This window comes from Psammomys obesus, unplaced genomic scaffold (genome assembly GCF_907164565.1).
Source record: "Psammomys obesus unplaced genomic scaffold, mPsaObe1.curated_primary_1811, whole genome shotgun sequence".
NCBI classification, from domain to species: Eukaryota; Metazoa; Chordata; class Mammalia; order Rodentia; family Muridae; genus Psammomys; species Psammomys obesus.
Genome location: NW_026592710.1, coordinates 1,560,099 through 1,575,369, shown reverse-complemented (window position 1 = coordinate 1,575,369; position 15,271 = coordinate 1,560,099). Strand labels below are relative to the sequence as shown.

At 53.8% G+C, this 15,271-nt stretch overlaps 1 protein-coding gene across 3 annotated transcripts in view; it reads right to left on the bottom strand.

Annotated features, from left to right (window-relative positions):
- Prdm16 (PR/SET domain 16) overlaps positions 1-9,365 on the bottom strand; it is a 201,374-nt gene extending 192,009 nt beyond the window's left edge. For all 3 annotated transcript variants that reach the window (XM_055615206.1, XM_055615207.1, XM_055615208.1), the window contains exon 1: positions 9,022-9,365. In XM_055615206.1, the coding sequence (XP_055471181.1) occupies positions 9,022-9,348 (327 nt within the window). In that variant the 5' untranslated portion in view covers positions 9,349-9,365. The remainder of the gene's footprint in view (positions 1-9,021) is intronic.
- Positions 9,366-15,271: the final 5,906 nt, after the last annotated feature.

Below are 15,271 nucleotides of genomic sequence, written 5' to 3'. Positions count from 1 at the left end.
GAACCCTTATACACATCCTCAGGATGGCAACAGCTCTCTCTGTCGTCTGAAGAACGGTCCGTCCCAGATACCTCAGGCACCGAGGGGTCCTTGCCTGGTCCCACTGCAGTCCACAGAGCAGAGGCTGAGGACTTGATTTTAGGAGAGGAAATCATAGCTCTGGGGAGAAAGTGACACCCAAGGAGCTCAGCCTGGGCCTCACCGAGGCAGGCCCCTCCCTGTGGGCCCACTGCACCAGGCTTGCCTTTCTTCCCTTGCATCAGCAGGTCAGCTTCCTGCCCCGGGAGCTAGGGAAGAGGGCAGCAGCCAGGGAGGGAAGTGCCCGAGCTGCCCTACCTGGCTGGCAAGCCTGTCTTCATTGGTCCTCTCAGCCAAAGGAGGATGGCCACGTGTTAATCGCAGTGTGGCTAAGAGAGGGCACCCCCAGTAGACTGAGCCTTACGTGGGCCTGAGCAGGTGCCTGCTAAGTCCCTCGTGAGGGCTGGGCCTCTCCTGACCAGCTTGTCAAGCGGCCAGGCACAGACAGCCAGGGGACGTTGTGAGCATGCATTCGTGCGCAGCCCTTATTTGTTTTCCTGAAAGAAACGAGGAAGGCGGGAGATAGGAGAAAAGAAAAGAGCCAGGAGGTCCTGAAGGGGTCACAGGCAGACCGAGCCAAGGCCCAGAGCAGCCCACCTTCTCCTCCACCCCAGCCTCCCCCTGTGCTGGGGCCTCCCACGCCACCTCAGCCTCATACTTTGCCATGTCAGCTCACAGGCAGCATCCGAGTCCGGATGGGTGCTGGCTGTCACTGGAGCAGTGTGTGAGGCGGATGGCAAATACCATTTAAGAAGTTGGCATTCGCGGATGTCTCTCGAATATGAAAAGAAAACATTTATTTCCCTTTTTCGCCTGTGAATCAGAGCGCTCTATTTAAAGCAAGTGCCCTCTGCCGGGTTGTGGCAGAGTTATTACCCCTTAAGGAAGTGGAGGAGAGCCACCAGGAGGTATTCTTAGCCATTCTCTCTCCTTTTTTCTAAAATTCCTTATATACCCGGCTTCGGAGCTGGGCCTAAGATAGTACAGGATTCCATGGCATTCCTGGGCTGGAAATGTGGGGCTGCTGTCAGTGTGCTTGGGAGAAAGAGGCGGGAAAGATTGACTCCTGAGCCCTACAGTTGTCCTTGAGAAATGGCCATATGTGGCTTTCTCCCTAGGTTTTGAGGGGTTCTTGAGCTAAGCTCTCTCCCAGGGAGACATGGTGGGCTGAGGGCGGGAAGGGGCCCCCGAGGCAGCATTGCGTGACCAGCGTGCTGCCTTCACGGTAACCACCCAGGAGTGTGTGCTCAGCGAGGCCAGCGATAGTTTCAGACATTCCATTAGCCTCCATAAGCACATTCCTAACTGTCACTGGGAAGAGAAGCCCACAGCATGCCTTAGCCTCGTTAAATCCTTCCAGCAACTGGACAAAGAGAGGCTGCCCGGCATTAAGGATTCGTGGAGTACCTAGGTAGAGGGCAAGGCATTGCAAAACTCCGGGACCGGAGAAAGAGCACAGCGAGAAGACGAGTTTGGCTTTTAGACGAGATGGGGGCCACCACTGAAAAGCCCACAGCAATGGTTCTCAACCTGCAGGTCGTGACCCCTCTAAAAGTTGATGGCTCTTTCACAGGAGTTGTCCATTAAATATCCTGCATCTCAGACGTTTACACTACAATCCGCAACCATAGCAACGTTACAGTTATGAAGTAGCAATGAAAACCACAACATGAGGAACCGTATTAAAGAGTCGCAGCATTAGAAAAGTTGAGAGCCATGGCCATAGAGGGTGTGGCCATCCAAGGGACACAGGCCCTTGCTGGCCTCCCTGCCCAGCATCCACATCATATAATACCTTAGTGGCACTGCAATCTCACTGGTGGAAATGTAGAAGACATACAAGAGGGTCCAAGAGCTGAAGGAACAGGTGCCTTCCCCGGAGAGCGGTGGGGCTGAGAGGTGAATTCCCACCATACAGGACAAGCATGCCTTGCTCACTCGTGGAAGTATATAAGTGTGTGGGTGTGCCCATCAGCGTCTGAGTGTTTCCAGCAGTGTGCGCCTGCGTGAGTCTACTTGGAAGGCTGAGTGCTGTGTGCTGGTCTTTCCGTGTGGTACAGAACACACAGGACCTAGGAACCGCCCCCAACTGCCTGTTCCTGGAAGCAACATGCCTCCTGAGCAGTTTAATGCCTGCCACCGCCCACAGAGCTGCATCGTGGCCTCTCTGCCGCGTGCCCAGAACATGCCCTGCCACAGCTGTCCTTGTGTTGGGCCTTCTGCTGAGGTATCATGTATCAGAAGGGGCTCTCCCTCTTCCTTCCTGGGTCGGTTGTTCTGTACCTCGACTGACTGTGGAGTATAAGCTCCAGGCACTGCCACATGCTCTGGCGCTGGATGAGCGTGAGAACTCTGGGTCTTAAACCCAGGTCTCCTGGCAGCGATCACCAGCCCCTTCCTGGAGAGAGCCTGGGTTCCTGTGTTGCTGGCAGTGATCGGGTGATACCAGCCAGCGGTCAAGTGAGAGTCATGACCCTAACTTTGGTTCTGAGGCCAAGATACCGAAAAGAGACTCTGAGGAACACCCCTGACCCACAGAGGATGGCATATTAACTTGCCACCTTGAAAGCTTTCTTTTCGAACTAAGTTGGAATTGTTAGGCCTCATTCCCAAGCTGGTGCACTCACTTCTTGGATGATTTGCATATACACTGGGTCTGTACCCAGCTCCTCCCTATGCACAGTTCCAGACATCAGTTTAGGAAGCTCTCGGCTGCTGACCAGTTGGCCCTGAACTTTGGAGAGGGTAGCTTGTTGATAGCTGGGGACGCCAAAGCATCAGGCACGTGCGGATGTGCTCATGTGGAATCAGAAGGGGCCTGGTGCTCAATAGAGCGGGGAGCGCATCACACCCTCCCTGTGCAGCTTGGGAAGCATGTGGTGACTCAAATGAGGCTGGCAAGCCTGTAAGCTGCCTCCTTCCCAAGCTGACCATGCCTACTGGGCAGTCACTGTCTGGCCCATCTGGCCCAAATGGTTCTGCAGCACCTAAGGCAGACTGTGCCCAGAAGCACACAGTGACTTGGTGAAGCTCCTTGTCCAGAAGGCCTCCGGGCAGCGCTGCACTCGTGGGCTGTGCTGGGATGGGCAGGGGCTTCTAAGCCAGACTCCGTTTCTCCTGCATCTGCTATGGGAGCACAGAGGGCAGGCAGACTCCCAGTAGCTCAGATGATTCCATCTGCGGAGGGAGCGCTGCTTCCAGAGCTGGGACAGTAAGTGCCTCATCCCAGGACGCGGGAAGAACTCTTCTTACTTGGGCTCTGTCACCAGCACCAAGATACACCCTTAAAAGGGTAGTCTCGGGACCCACACCCCAACCCACAGCTTCTGCATCCCAGTCCTGCATGTTTACTGCAGGCCAGGCATGCGGACGCTGCTGCAGATGGGGGTGTTCGCTGCTGGGGCAGGGCCTGGCGAGAAGGGCGTTCCCTAGGGTCTCCTCTACCCCAACACTCACGATACCCTGCACTTGGTCCCCCAAAGCAGCCAAGGCAGGCAGGGGAGACATCAGGTGATCCCTGCCCTGGGTGGTCAGAGCCCAGCGTCGGGACTATCACTAAGCGGGAAGTAGCTGGCACACCCCAAAGCACAGACGTGCAAGGAGGGAGAGGCCTCTGTCTATGCATAGGTCCAAGGGAGGAAAACAGCTTAGTGTGAGGGTCTGTGAAGGCTGGAGGAGAAAGGACAAAGGTCACCGCCTCTGGAAACCCTGAAGCTAAATCTTGGACCCAGGTTGGGGTCCTGGTAAGACCGCAGACCCCTGCAGCCAGGCTCCTCTCTGGGAACTGGCAAACCTACCAATTTATCCTTCTTGCCACAGGACTGAATTTAGTGTCAGCATTTCAGGCCCCTGAGTGCATTTCTGAGTGTGGAGAAGCTCATTCTTGGTACAGCCATTTAGTGCTAAGTCACAGTGGCTTTAACAGTCTTTCAGAAACTCTTCATCCTGGAGGGGGATTGGGGGCTAGAGGCTAAGGCCACATTCTATGGATATCTCTGCCTTCCCTACCAAACACACCAGCCACACTGCTCCCAACGTTGCCATCCCACCATTTGGCCCCCAAACTTGTACTTCTCGTTCCCCACACTCAGGAACAGAAAGGCCAAGATTCCCCGCAGTGTGCAGAGAGAGCCAACATGTCCATACCCAAGTGCACACTCTCCTCTTTCCAGCCAAGCTACTGAAGGCTCACATTGAACGTACAGAAGCTCCTCAGATCCGAGCAGGGCGAGGGTGCATCTCATCCACACAGCCTTCCAGCCCTGGAACCTCTGGTCATTAGGATAACCTGGGGGTCCCTGAAAGTGAGCAGTGAATCCTGACCGTCCCCACAGACATCTGTGGGTCTCAGAAACCCTGAAGGAGGTGGCAGAAAACCCCAAGACCCTATCACAGAGGGAGGAGTGGGCAGGCTGAGGTCTCCAGCTGCCTCCCCTGTTTCCCTGTCCTGTTACCTTGTCCTGTTTGTTGATTGAACAGATGACTGGTCGCGTTAATATTCATGCGCTCACTCCAGCAAATGATGCAGTCCACTTGAGCAAATTCTTGAGATGATTGAAACCCCATCAGTCCATATTAACACCCTTAAACACTGAGACACTCCTCCAGCAGATGATGTTTGCCTGACAATCACAGACGCAACGCAATCTCAGAGAGAGACTTTCTGGAGTGACAGTTGAGTCAACACAATCTCAGAGAGTGAATTTCTGGAGACATCCTCTGCAAGAGCCTAGTCTAACCCTGCAGGAGTGCAGCCGGCCTCAGTGAGAAGCCTGTCCCCCGTCCCTACCCAGGTACCCCGACTTACGTGCCTCACCCAAGCAGGCTCAGGCACACAGCTACAGACCCCGCCTGGGGCAGGTGGCCCCCAAGCAGCCCATCCACAGCCCATCCCTCCCGGCTGTCAGAGCAGCCATCTCTTAATTAGCAAAATAAATAGCACAATGATAAATGTCATAATTTACTCAACACGTGATCAAAATCATTGCTTTTGCAGACCTCAGGGCAATAAAATGCAATCACGGGGTGATTTATTCCCACCGGCAGGGTGAGCGCAAGGCTTCGTGTCAGTAAGCAGGGCGTGACATGGGGGGGATGGTGGCCAGATGGAGGAGCCTGGGAATTGGGATGCCCTTCTGTAAAACCACCTCCTTGAGGGACAGAGGATACAGGGGGCCCAGGCACTTAAACCACATCCACACCCACACACAGACCTATCATCTAGGCCCAGGACAACTGACATGCTTCCTTCTAAAATGACCATGTCGCCAATGCACTCAGGCAAGGGGGTTTAGAGTCACTGAAGGTCTCCAATACATACATGAGAGAAAAGGAAAGGGCCAGTGTCCAGGGCTAGTCCTGGGCAGAGGGGTGGGCTGGTCCTACCTAAAGGTGGAGTCGGGCAGGCTCAGCGGCTCCAGCTTAGCTCTGCTCTGTGAGGAGACTCTCCTGGGGTGGAGCTGCCCCCACCAGGGACAGGGAGTCAAAGCCTCTTACAGGTCACTGTCTGATCTGTGGGTTGCACAGTCATCCTAGTCTGACCCATGTGGGGAGAAGAACTTTTTCCTTCCTAGTTACCCCGAAACCTCGTGCTAGTCAGGCGGATACCCATCCTTTCTTTTTGTCACCTGAAACAAGAACTTTGCTCTCAAAAGGAAATCACGTATGCCCACAGCATCCCAAGTGATGGTACAAACGGTAGGTCTGATCTTCCACCAGAGGACCGCACGGTTCCTCCTCCCGCAGTGTAGACTGGTGTGCCCCAGACTGGTGCACCCCACTCCCCAGCCACTCCTCCGGGAAGCCTAATGGAACAGACCCTCCTTGGCTTTCATCTGTCATCTTTGCTAAAATGTCACCACTTGCAGCAAATGAGCACCACGTTAATGATCGCAAAATTCAATTACTCTGATTTACAGAACTTAATTATGAGGGTGAGAGTGAATAATTATGGTGCAATCTGGGGCCATTCTGAGATTACACCCAGGCACGCCTCAGCCTGCCCTGAGTGACTGGGGCTCCTCAGCCTTCAACTTGCACACAGGCACTTTCTGGTAGCCCCTGCCTCTTCCTGCACTTGCAGAGTGCTGGTGGGCTGGCGGGACAAGGACCTGGTGTGAATGGCTGGGGTGGCTCAAGGAAGGCCCTTTTCCTGGACGAAGGAGAGACCTGGGCCCTGGGTCCTTGGTTTTCTTTCGGTCATGATCAGAAGATAAAGCACGAAGGCTAAGTGAATCAGGGGAAGCTGGGAGGACCACAAGAACTCACTGACTTTGCTGAGCTACCAGCCTACTTCAAGGAAGACAAATAAATAAATAAATAAATAAATAGATAAATAAATAAATAAATATTAAATATAAATTTGAAAAAGGGAGAGGGCCATTAAAAGTAAGGCTGTAAGGAGAGGAGAGGTCTCAGGACTGTTCCCAGTCCCAGAGGCCCCAGCCTGTGGAACCCACAGAACCCACTTCTGACCCCAGGAACTGAGCAAGTTTCTACCTGCCTCCCCAAGAGCCTCCTCTTTTTTCCCTGGAGAGCAGTAGTTTCCACTCTAATTCTGCCAGTGGTTCAAGGATCCAATCCAAGGACACAACAACTACTCAGACAGCTACTGTGGAAGGACACGGAGCACAGAAAAGGGTCACGGAAACGGGTGACACTGCCTGAACTCGCAAAGAAAACAAGGTCAGATGAGATAATGAGGGGTGCATAGGTTTCAGGGTATTGACCTGGGAGCGATTTCTATCTCTAAGCACCCTCGTGAAAAGTAGCTGTCAGGTCACCACCGTGGGACAGAGCTCTCTGCAGAAACAGCAACACACACACACACACACACACACACACACACACACACCTTTGCTCTCAAGCACCTACACCAAGAGTAAACAATGCTGCAAAAGTCAACAGGTCCCGAGGAGTGATAACGACAGCCGGTACCAGGCCCCCAGGGAGCCGCTGTGATACGGGGCTTTTCTTTAAAAACCAAAATCAAGCAGAAACTTCTATCAGCCACGGAGAAGACAAGAACAAAGTCACTCCAAGGTCATCCAAAGAACTCCCTATTACCTGTAAGGTATATTTAATCAGCATCTGCAAGCCAGCCTGCTGATTAAATAGTGAAGAGCCTCAAGTTCGCTAAATAAACACCCCCCAGCACAGCAGCACAGCAGCACAGCAGCGGGGAAGGCTGGAGTGGTCCTCCTCAAAGTCAAATCCAACTGAGCCCAAAGTACTCAGCTGCCATGCTGCTTAAAAACACTGTCCTTGGGCCACGCGGCAGAATGTGTGCCCACTGGAGGCGTGGGATTCCATACCCTCCTCTCCTGCCTCACCTGGCTGGTCCCCGGCTAGTCAGGCACGAACACGATCTCAACCTCAGGCCCCATAACCTACAGCTGCTGCCTCTGACGGTTGGATACGGAAGTCAGCTCCTGAGCTACTTGTTCCCACCACGCTGAAGCCCAGCTCAGCATCTCTTCAGCTGTCTGGCGAACCCAGCATCTCACCTGGACCCTCCAAGCCCACTGAAGAGCAAGTGAGGGTGGCTGGTGATGAACTAAAGATCCTGTGATACCGGGGACCTCATCCAACTGCCTTCTGAGACACCCAGAGTTTTGCAGGGCACATGAACAGCATATGAGCGTCATCTAGCTACCACCGGCAGATGCGTCAGCTCCCCTGGCTCTCCATGCTAGCCCCGAAACAGGCTTTACACATGACAGGGACGAGAGCAGGCTCGGTGCTTGCCTCCAGAGTGCCCAGGGTCTGCAAGAGGACACTACGCACATGCGGACATTTCACCAGAGCCTCTGGGCAGCTGTGCAAAGTTCGGGACTGTAAAACGGCCAGGCCTTAAGGCCCTACTCCACAAAGAAAACCAACATCCAGAGCTGCTCAAGAATGTTCTCCAGGCTGTCAAGAGGCTGGGAGAGGCAGACAGCCCAGGGGCTTACCTTGTCCCACCTGACCCCGCCCCAGCCCCACCGCTGCGGGCCTAGCAGGCCAGCAGCTCTCTCCCTGCCCTGGACCATTTGCCCTTCCTGGCACTGACCTCCATGCAGGCACTTGTGGAGGTTGTGAAACACCAAAAGGAATCTGGATCCACATTCCTGCTTTCCACCCAGGCAGGCTCCACGCCAAGACTACCACTGGAACCCAGCCCTGTGGGCCGCAGGAAGGCCAGGGCCTATGGGAAAGCGTGCTTTTGTGGCACTCTTAGTTCCCACGAGGCCACCTTGGCAAGCCCCTCAAAGCAGGGGTGGGTGTGCCTCGTGGCCTGAGTGGACATCTCTGGATGCTTCTGGTTTGGAACTACCCCTGACACACCTTCTAGATCTCAGCACTCTCCCGTATAACACACAGCCCGCCTTCGCAGGTTAACACACACAAGTTTCAGTCCCACAAAGCTCAATGGAGATGGGATAAGGAAGTTTAAGTAGGCAAGGCTTCTGCTCCCAAATCTGAGCGTGAGATCCCCCCATTATGGTCTGTCGGTCAGGAGCTCTGTCAAACTATGCTAGGGTTTGTGGGGGCTGCATGGCCACCACGCCTGCTTTAGAAGCTGCCTCAACCTGATGGAGATAGTGAAGCTCTCAGCGTCAAGCTGCTTCTCCTGGAACATTCAGCTATCCTACAGTGAGGGCGGGTTAGCACCTCCATCCAGTGGAGGCGGCTGTTTTAAAACATGAGCTCACAAAAGACTCATTTCCGGGAAGAGGGTGCCGCAGCCGTCAGGCTGATGGGCATCGGAGGGGACCGCAATGTTTTCTGAGTCACGTCATGCGAGCGGCTGGATAAAATAACCCTGGGAAATGTGACATTCGAACGCTCTCTCTCCGACAGACTGAGCCTCCTGCCTGGGGCAGTGGCTGCACCGGCTTTATAAATAGATTGAACACAAGATAAATGGCCACGATCAATCATGCTCAGACTGAGCACACTCACCTCCCATCCAAAGTCGGCCTCCTTCAGTGCGGCCCGGGGCGCCACCATGTAGGGGCCAAACCTTTCCCCAATTTCCATCTTCCGCTTGGCCCAGATCCCCAGGCCAGCTCCTGGGATGGAGGACTCTCGCAGCTCGAAGTCTGGTGGGATTGGAATGTCTTCAGGAATGTAGACAGGAGCCTCATAAGGCGAGCCCTCCTTGGGAGTGAAGTCCTCGCTGGTGGGGAAGGGGGATGGCGGCCCCATAGGGATGGAGGACAGAATGCTGTCCTCAGTCTCCTCCTCGGCACTCTGGCCGGCCAGCAGGTCCGGGTCAGGTTCATACATATTATTTACAACGTCACCGTCACCTAAAGAGATAACGTAGCATCAGCCTCTGCAGCAGGGATGTGGCCCTTACGGGACCCGAGAGCACTAGCCACCACCCTGTGCCCAGCAGATGCCACCGCTGCACCACCCCAAGCCTGGCAGTGGGCATGCAGTGCCAGCAGCTCCCAGGGAGGAGACCCCAACACACCGCAGGCCTCGCAGCCGAACTCCCCCTCATCTGTTAGAGGTGGGAAGCACCACCTCCGCAGCCGCCTGAGGAGGTGCTGCCCATCCTGCTGTGGAGCAGCAGTGTCAGGGGAGGCAAGGCTGTCATGGCGATGATGAGATGTCTGCTGTGGACTAGCCAGGTCCCGTATGGGGTTGCTCTAAGTTCCTGGTAGATCAAGGCAGAGCAGGAATAGTTGTGGTCATGGGCATGGTACTTGGGCTGCAGGTCACATGACCTAGCGAAAGGAAGAGGCCGCCAGCCTATGGTGGCGGTGGGCTTTTCTCTAAGGGTCATAATAAGCAAAGGCTGATGTCAAGATGAAAATAACAGGGGCGCCCGTGGCACACTAAGGCTACCATGGCGTTGGATAGGAAGGGTCAGGGGTGCTGAGGAAGGAGGAGATGAGGCAGAAAGAGAAACAAGCCCGTTCCTGGCGTCTACCCCACAGCACCACAAACAGGGCTTGAGACCAGCAAGGACTCAGAGGAGCCAGAAGGCCAGAGCAGCTCAAGCTCCCAACAAGCAAATGATCAGACTCTGTCATGTCCACACCAGGAGCCCACCTCTCTGCAGTGCAGACAGACCTCAGAATGCTGGCAGTGCTGTCCTGTAGCTATTTTGAAACACACAGGACTGACTATCCTGTTGTGCTCAGAAAACACCTCCATTTCATTTTTCCCGTCTGTGACTTTGTCCCCATTAACCAGCCTCTTCCCGTTCGCCGCCCCTCCCCCACAGAGGTGCCATGCTGGTCACCCTGACTTGACCATTCCCCAAGGCCTACCATGTGTACACATTGTAACCCTCCCACGATAGCCTATAAATCCCTACTCATTCCCCAATGTAACATCACACTGCTCCAATAAAGGCCCACTCATTTCCCAGTGTGCACACGAAGGGAAACTCCACTGCATCTTGTCAACACAAATGATCATTATTTGTCCACTGAAACTTTAAAAACACATTATGCAAAATGGAAAGCAAATACCATGCTTATACAAAGCTTCCCAAAGAGGGAACTCCGTAAAGTCACGAGGGGCTGGGAGCTGACTCTCCTGTGGGTGGTGAGAATGTTCCAGAATTAGAGAGAGGTAGAGGTTGGTTGCACAATACAGGGAATTGTGCTAAGTGCCACAGAATTGCATGCTTTAAAATGGTTACTTTTTCTGTACTGTGAACTTGACCTCAGTCAGTGAGGAAAGCCAGAGGTGGGGCCCAGAGAACGGCTCCTCGCTCAGCCTCTGACCCCTGATCCACATCTCCCAGGTCAGGTCCATCCTGCCACTGGTCTGCTGACCTGTGGAAGTCACCCCACGCCCCTCCCCGCTCCTTGACGTTGGCTGCTGAAATAGAAGCCTCCAGGGAGACAAGAACTTTCAAGCATTAGAAAAACGATTTCAGATTCCCCATGCTGGCTGCAAACAAACCGGCTGAGGGAGTAACAAAATGTTTTCTTTCAAAAGAAACCAAAGTCTCAGGGAAAAAAAAAAATCATGCCGCTAACACTTATTTAATTTAGCAGCATTCACAGAAGTAATGACTATGTTTTAAGTGGCCAACGGTTCCTTTTTAATTGGCTGGTGGGATCCTTTCAGAGACTCGGCAACATGAAGGCAGCACAGTTCCTTCCACCGAAAAGCCTGGTGTTGTTTAGGTTTGAAAGAACACCCCCGTAAACCTTCCCGTTGCCTGTGTGCGGCAGAAAGGTAAATTAGAAGGGGGGGTAATTAACAAGCCACCTTATTATTCGAAACTGGTAACTGCACAGAGCTCACAAACAAAATCGTGCTGGAAGCCCACGTTCCCCACGAAGTGCCCCTTAACTCTTTCGGGGTGCTGAAGCCTTTGCCTTCCAGAATGGCTAGGAAGCAGAGCAGCCCTTCAGGAGCCCCACAGGGGTCCAGGCAGGAAACGTCCCCATCCAGCGTATGGTCACCTCCGCGCCTTTTCTTTTTCTTTCCTCTTTTTCCGTTTGAGTTCTACTTCCTGAAGCCCCTCACCTACTCACAGAAGCCAGCACTGTAATAAAGGCCTTAACTGGAGGCCCAGCAAACAACTGTAGAGAAGGCAGTGTTTCCTGCCGATTAGAGGCAGGTCTGTGCCCCAGCCCAGCCTCCTGTGCCCAGGTGGCCTTAAGTGACAGCTTCCTTCCGCTGTCCCCTGCACTGGGGAGACAGCTCTCTGTTCATGGGTGGGCGCTGAGGGTACAGAAGGCCTAGTACGTGTGCACAGAACATATTTTGAGAGATGATACAGGAAGGGCTCTTGAAGCCACGAAGAAGCTGGTCACCAGCACTGGGTCTTGGAGTCCTGGGGGAGCCAGGCATGAGTCACTCAGTTTTTGGTGGGAGTGGGGAGTCTGTGTTTAACTCAGAGATCACCCTTCCATTTCATGAGCTGCAGGTAACGAGATGAAAGCCCTTCTGCCCAAAGAGAACAGGATGCTCCCCGACTAGGTACCGCTCTCGCTCTCCAGCCCCAGTCTCAGCCGCTGGAATGGCAGGTGCATTTTCCAGACCATGTTCTCCTCCAGGTAGAAGAGCAGGGCCAAGGTCATGGGCACTTGGAGTGTTCTGGGCGGCACTGACTGGTCAGGAGGCCTGCATTCTTTATTTGGCTCTTGCAATGGCCTCATGCTGGGGATTCCTGGCTGGGGCTGTCATTCACAAAGTGATAAAAGTGAGAAGGGGAGGGGAGGGTACCGGGAGCAGCAGGAAGGGGAGAGCAGCATGAGCTTGGCTGTCCCTCAAGCCAAATGGCCCTGAGTCACAGTAACGTCCACTCTTCATCCTAGACGCACCTGCTGGGTGGCCCCAGTTTTAGCTGAGCCTATTCCTGGTGAGCTCCACACCAACTCCCTCTGAGAATCATGCCGGCCAGTGTTCAAGTGACCATTGTGACCCTGTGGCAGATATCAGACCTCAGGTCCTCCCCAGAATCAGGGAAGCATGGGCTGGGAACCCCCCATGACCTTGTCCTTCACTCTGCTCTGGATTCCACCCAACCTTATTTTTAGTGTTCGGTGTCTTCCAACCCCACAGCAGGGGCTTTCTGCCCCCTCACTCAGACACAAGCCATTGTCCCTTCAGAGACCCCACTGACGAGCAAACATGAATGGGAAACCAAGGTATAGGAAAACAAGACACACAGACAGACAGAGACGGAGAGCAGTATGCTCACATGCTGAACTCTGGGACAGTTTGCTTAACAGTAGTGTCAACCAGCAGCAGAGGGGCTGTCGTGCTATCCCCCAGGCTGGCACTCTGCATCAGACATGCCAGTAACGTCTGGAAAGGGTGGCCACTGGCTGTCCTGCCACCAACAGGCAGATTTAAACCCTAATCAGTGGCCAGAGGGAGCCTGAGGAATTTTCCCAGTTGATGGGTATCTCACGATAGTTCCTGTTTTACTGTGAGGCCAGGTTGAAAGGAGAAGGCATTTAGCTTGAAGGCCTGGAGCAGGCAGTATGAAAGTGACACTGAGCAGGGACAGCAAGGGAAATGTTTTCAGAGAGCGAGAAAGAGAGAACGCAAATTTGGGAGCACGTGAGAGCTTTATCTGAGCATGTGCGTATGTGAGCACGGGCAATGGCGGGGAGTCCCCGAGAACAAGCGATTGTGGCCTACATAGATCCACCAGCCACAAGTTCACTGCCCTCTTCCCATTGAGTTCTGGAGATGGGAAAAATGGAAGGGTGCCAGAAGCCCCCAACCCCTGCTCAACACACATTGGACAGAGGCCACGAGGGTTCCCTGGGGCACCCTGCTAGGGCCTGGGTATTGCTGGGAGTGACCCTCACTGATAGGGTGAGCCCTCTCCTAAGGGCAACTCTAGACCTTAGCTGGCACCTCCCTCAGGAGGCTCAGACTAGGCTCTACAACTCTTTGTTCTCTCGTGACACCTCCAACTGGCTATAGGAACATTGTGACCTCATCCTGAACCCCCAAACTACCCCGCAGAGCCTACTCACAGGACACATGTCAGTGCCATCTGTGCCCAGAAAGGAGGATACCATGCTGACACCCGCAAGTCTGCCCTGAAGAGTCAAGCAAGTGTTCCCTCGGCTCAGCAACGGCAAGGCAGGGGTCTCCTGGAGGACAGCAGGGCAGGACCCTCTGGAGAGGCACAACCTCAGATCCAGGGTGCCCAGGACAGGGTTGCCGATACCTTCCGGAGACGCGGAGTGTCACCTGCATCCTGACTGCGGTGGGAACACAGGCCCACCCTGAGACATTGACCAGTGTACACCCCGTGTGTTAGGAGGAAGTCTGAGGGGCCACATGAAGAAGGTGGGTGTCGCCTACGTTAATAGCCTGCGCTGGAGGGGTGGGATGCACTGCCGGACCCTGGCAGAGCTCTACAGTTGGTGGAGCTGTGCAGCCAGGTCACTGGGCCCCTGAGTTGTTCCTTATAGCTGCTCATGCACCCATAACTTTTCAGCTAAGCTCTCAGTGGAGAAGGAGCTTCCTTCAAAAGCAGGCTCTCACCCTCCCACGTGCAGGGCTGCGCACTCTCAGGCTGTGCTGCCCAACTCAGGGATTCTGCATCCTGCCCGGGAACAAGCAGAACGGCAAAGTCGTGCTGGGGAAGAACAGGGTGGGTGGTGGGTGGCAGGATATGGAAGGCCTGGGACCCACTTCCTAAGCATGTCCTTGAAGTTTTAGACCTCAGAAAAAGTCAAGCCACATAGTAGAAAAGCAGATGAAAAGTTACAAGGGGTAAGAACCCCACATACCAGACTGCCACTAATTTCTTTGTCACACAACTGCCAAGGAAACTGGCGGTGCCAGGAATGCTGCATACAGCAAAAATGATTTTCAAGAATGGGGCTGGGCGGGCAGCAGCCCGGGCTCTGGCCCCTGGTTCCTTGGTGTAGGTTCCTGAGGCTCACCCTTAACTCTCTGGGTATTGGAACATCTTTTAGAACCAGAAAACACCAGCACCAAGGAAATCAGAAAAAGCAAGGTGGGGTAGAAAGGTGTCCAAGACATAATGCATAGCTCTGAGTGAGGATGTGTGGTGATCTGAATAAGAATAGCCCCCGGAGGATCATAAATTTTAAATGCTTGGTCCATAGTTTGTGAAATTGTTTTGGGAAGAACTAGTGGTATGGCCTTAACAGAGGAGAGGTGTCTCTGAGGTGGATGTCTGGCCTAGTCTCTGGCTCTCTGGCTCCAAGTTTCAGATCAAGGATGTAAGCCCTCAGCTACTGCTTCAACCCCATGCCTGTCCACCTGCTGCCTGCCCGCCTGTCTGTCTGCCTCCTGTCTGTCTATTTGCCTGTCTGTCTGTCTGCCTGTTGCCTGCCTGCTGCCTGCTGCCTGCCTGTCTGTCTGCCTGCTTGTCTACATGCCTGTCTACCTACCTGTCTGTCTGATGCCATACTCCCCACCATACTGGTTACAGACTCCCCTTCTGACACTGTAAGGAGGCCTCAATTAAATGCTTTTTTTTTGTAAGTTGCCTGGCTCATTCTATCTCTTCACTGCAAGAGACACGGAACTAAGACAGCACCCTTTAAATGTGCACCCTTTAAATGTGCACCCTTTAAATGTGCACCCTTTAAATGTGCACCCAAGGTACAACACTGGCTGAGTCCAGGCCTAACACCAGGTAACACCCCAGGTCAGGGCATTTACTCTCTGAGTTCTGCAGGATTCATTTGGGCCCATGATACAGAAAGCTCGTTCAGGCCTCACTGGGTAGTGTCAG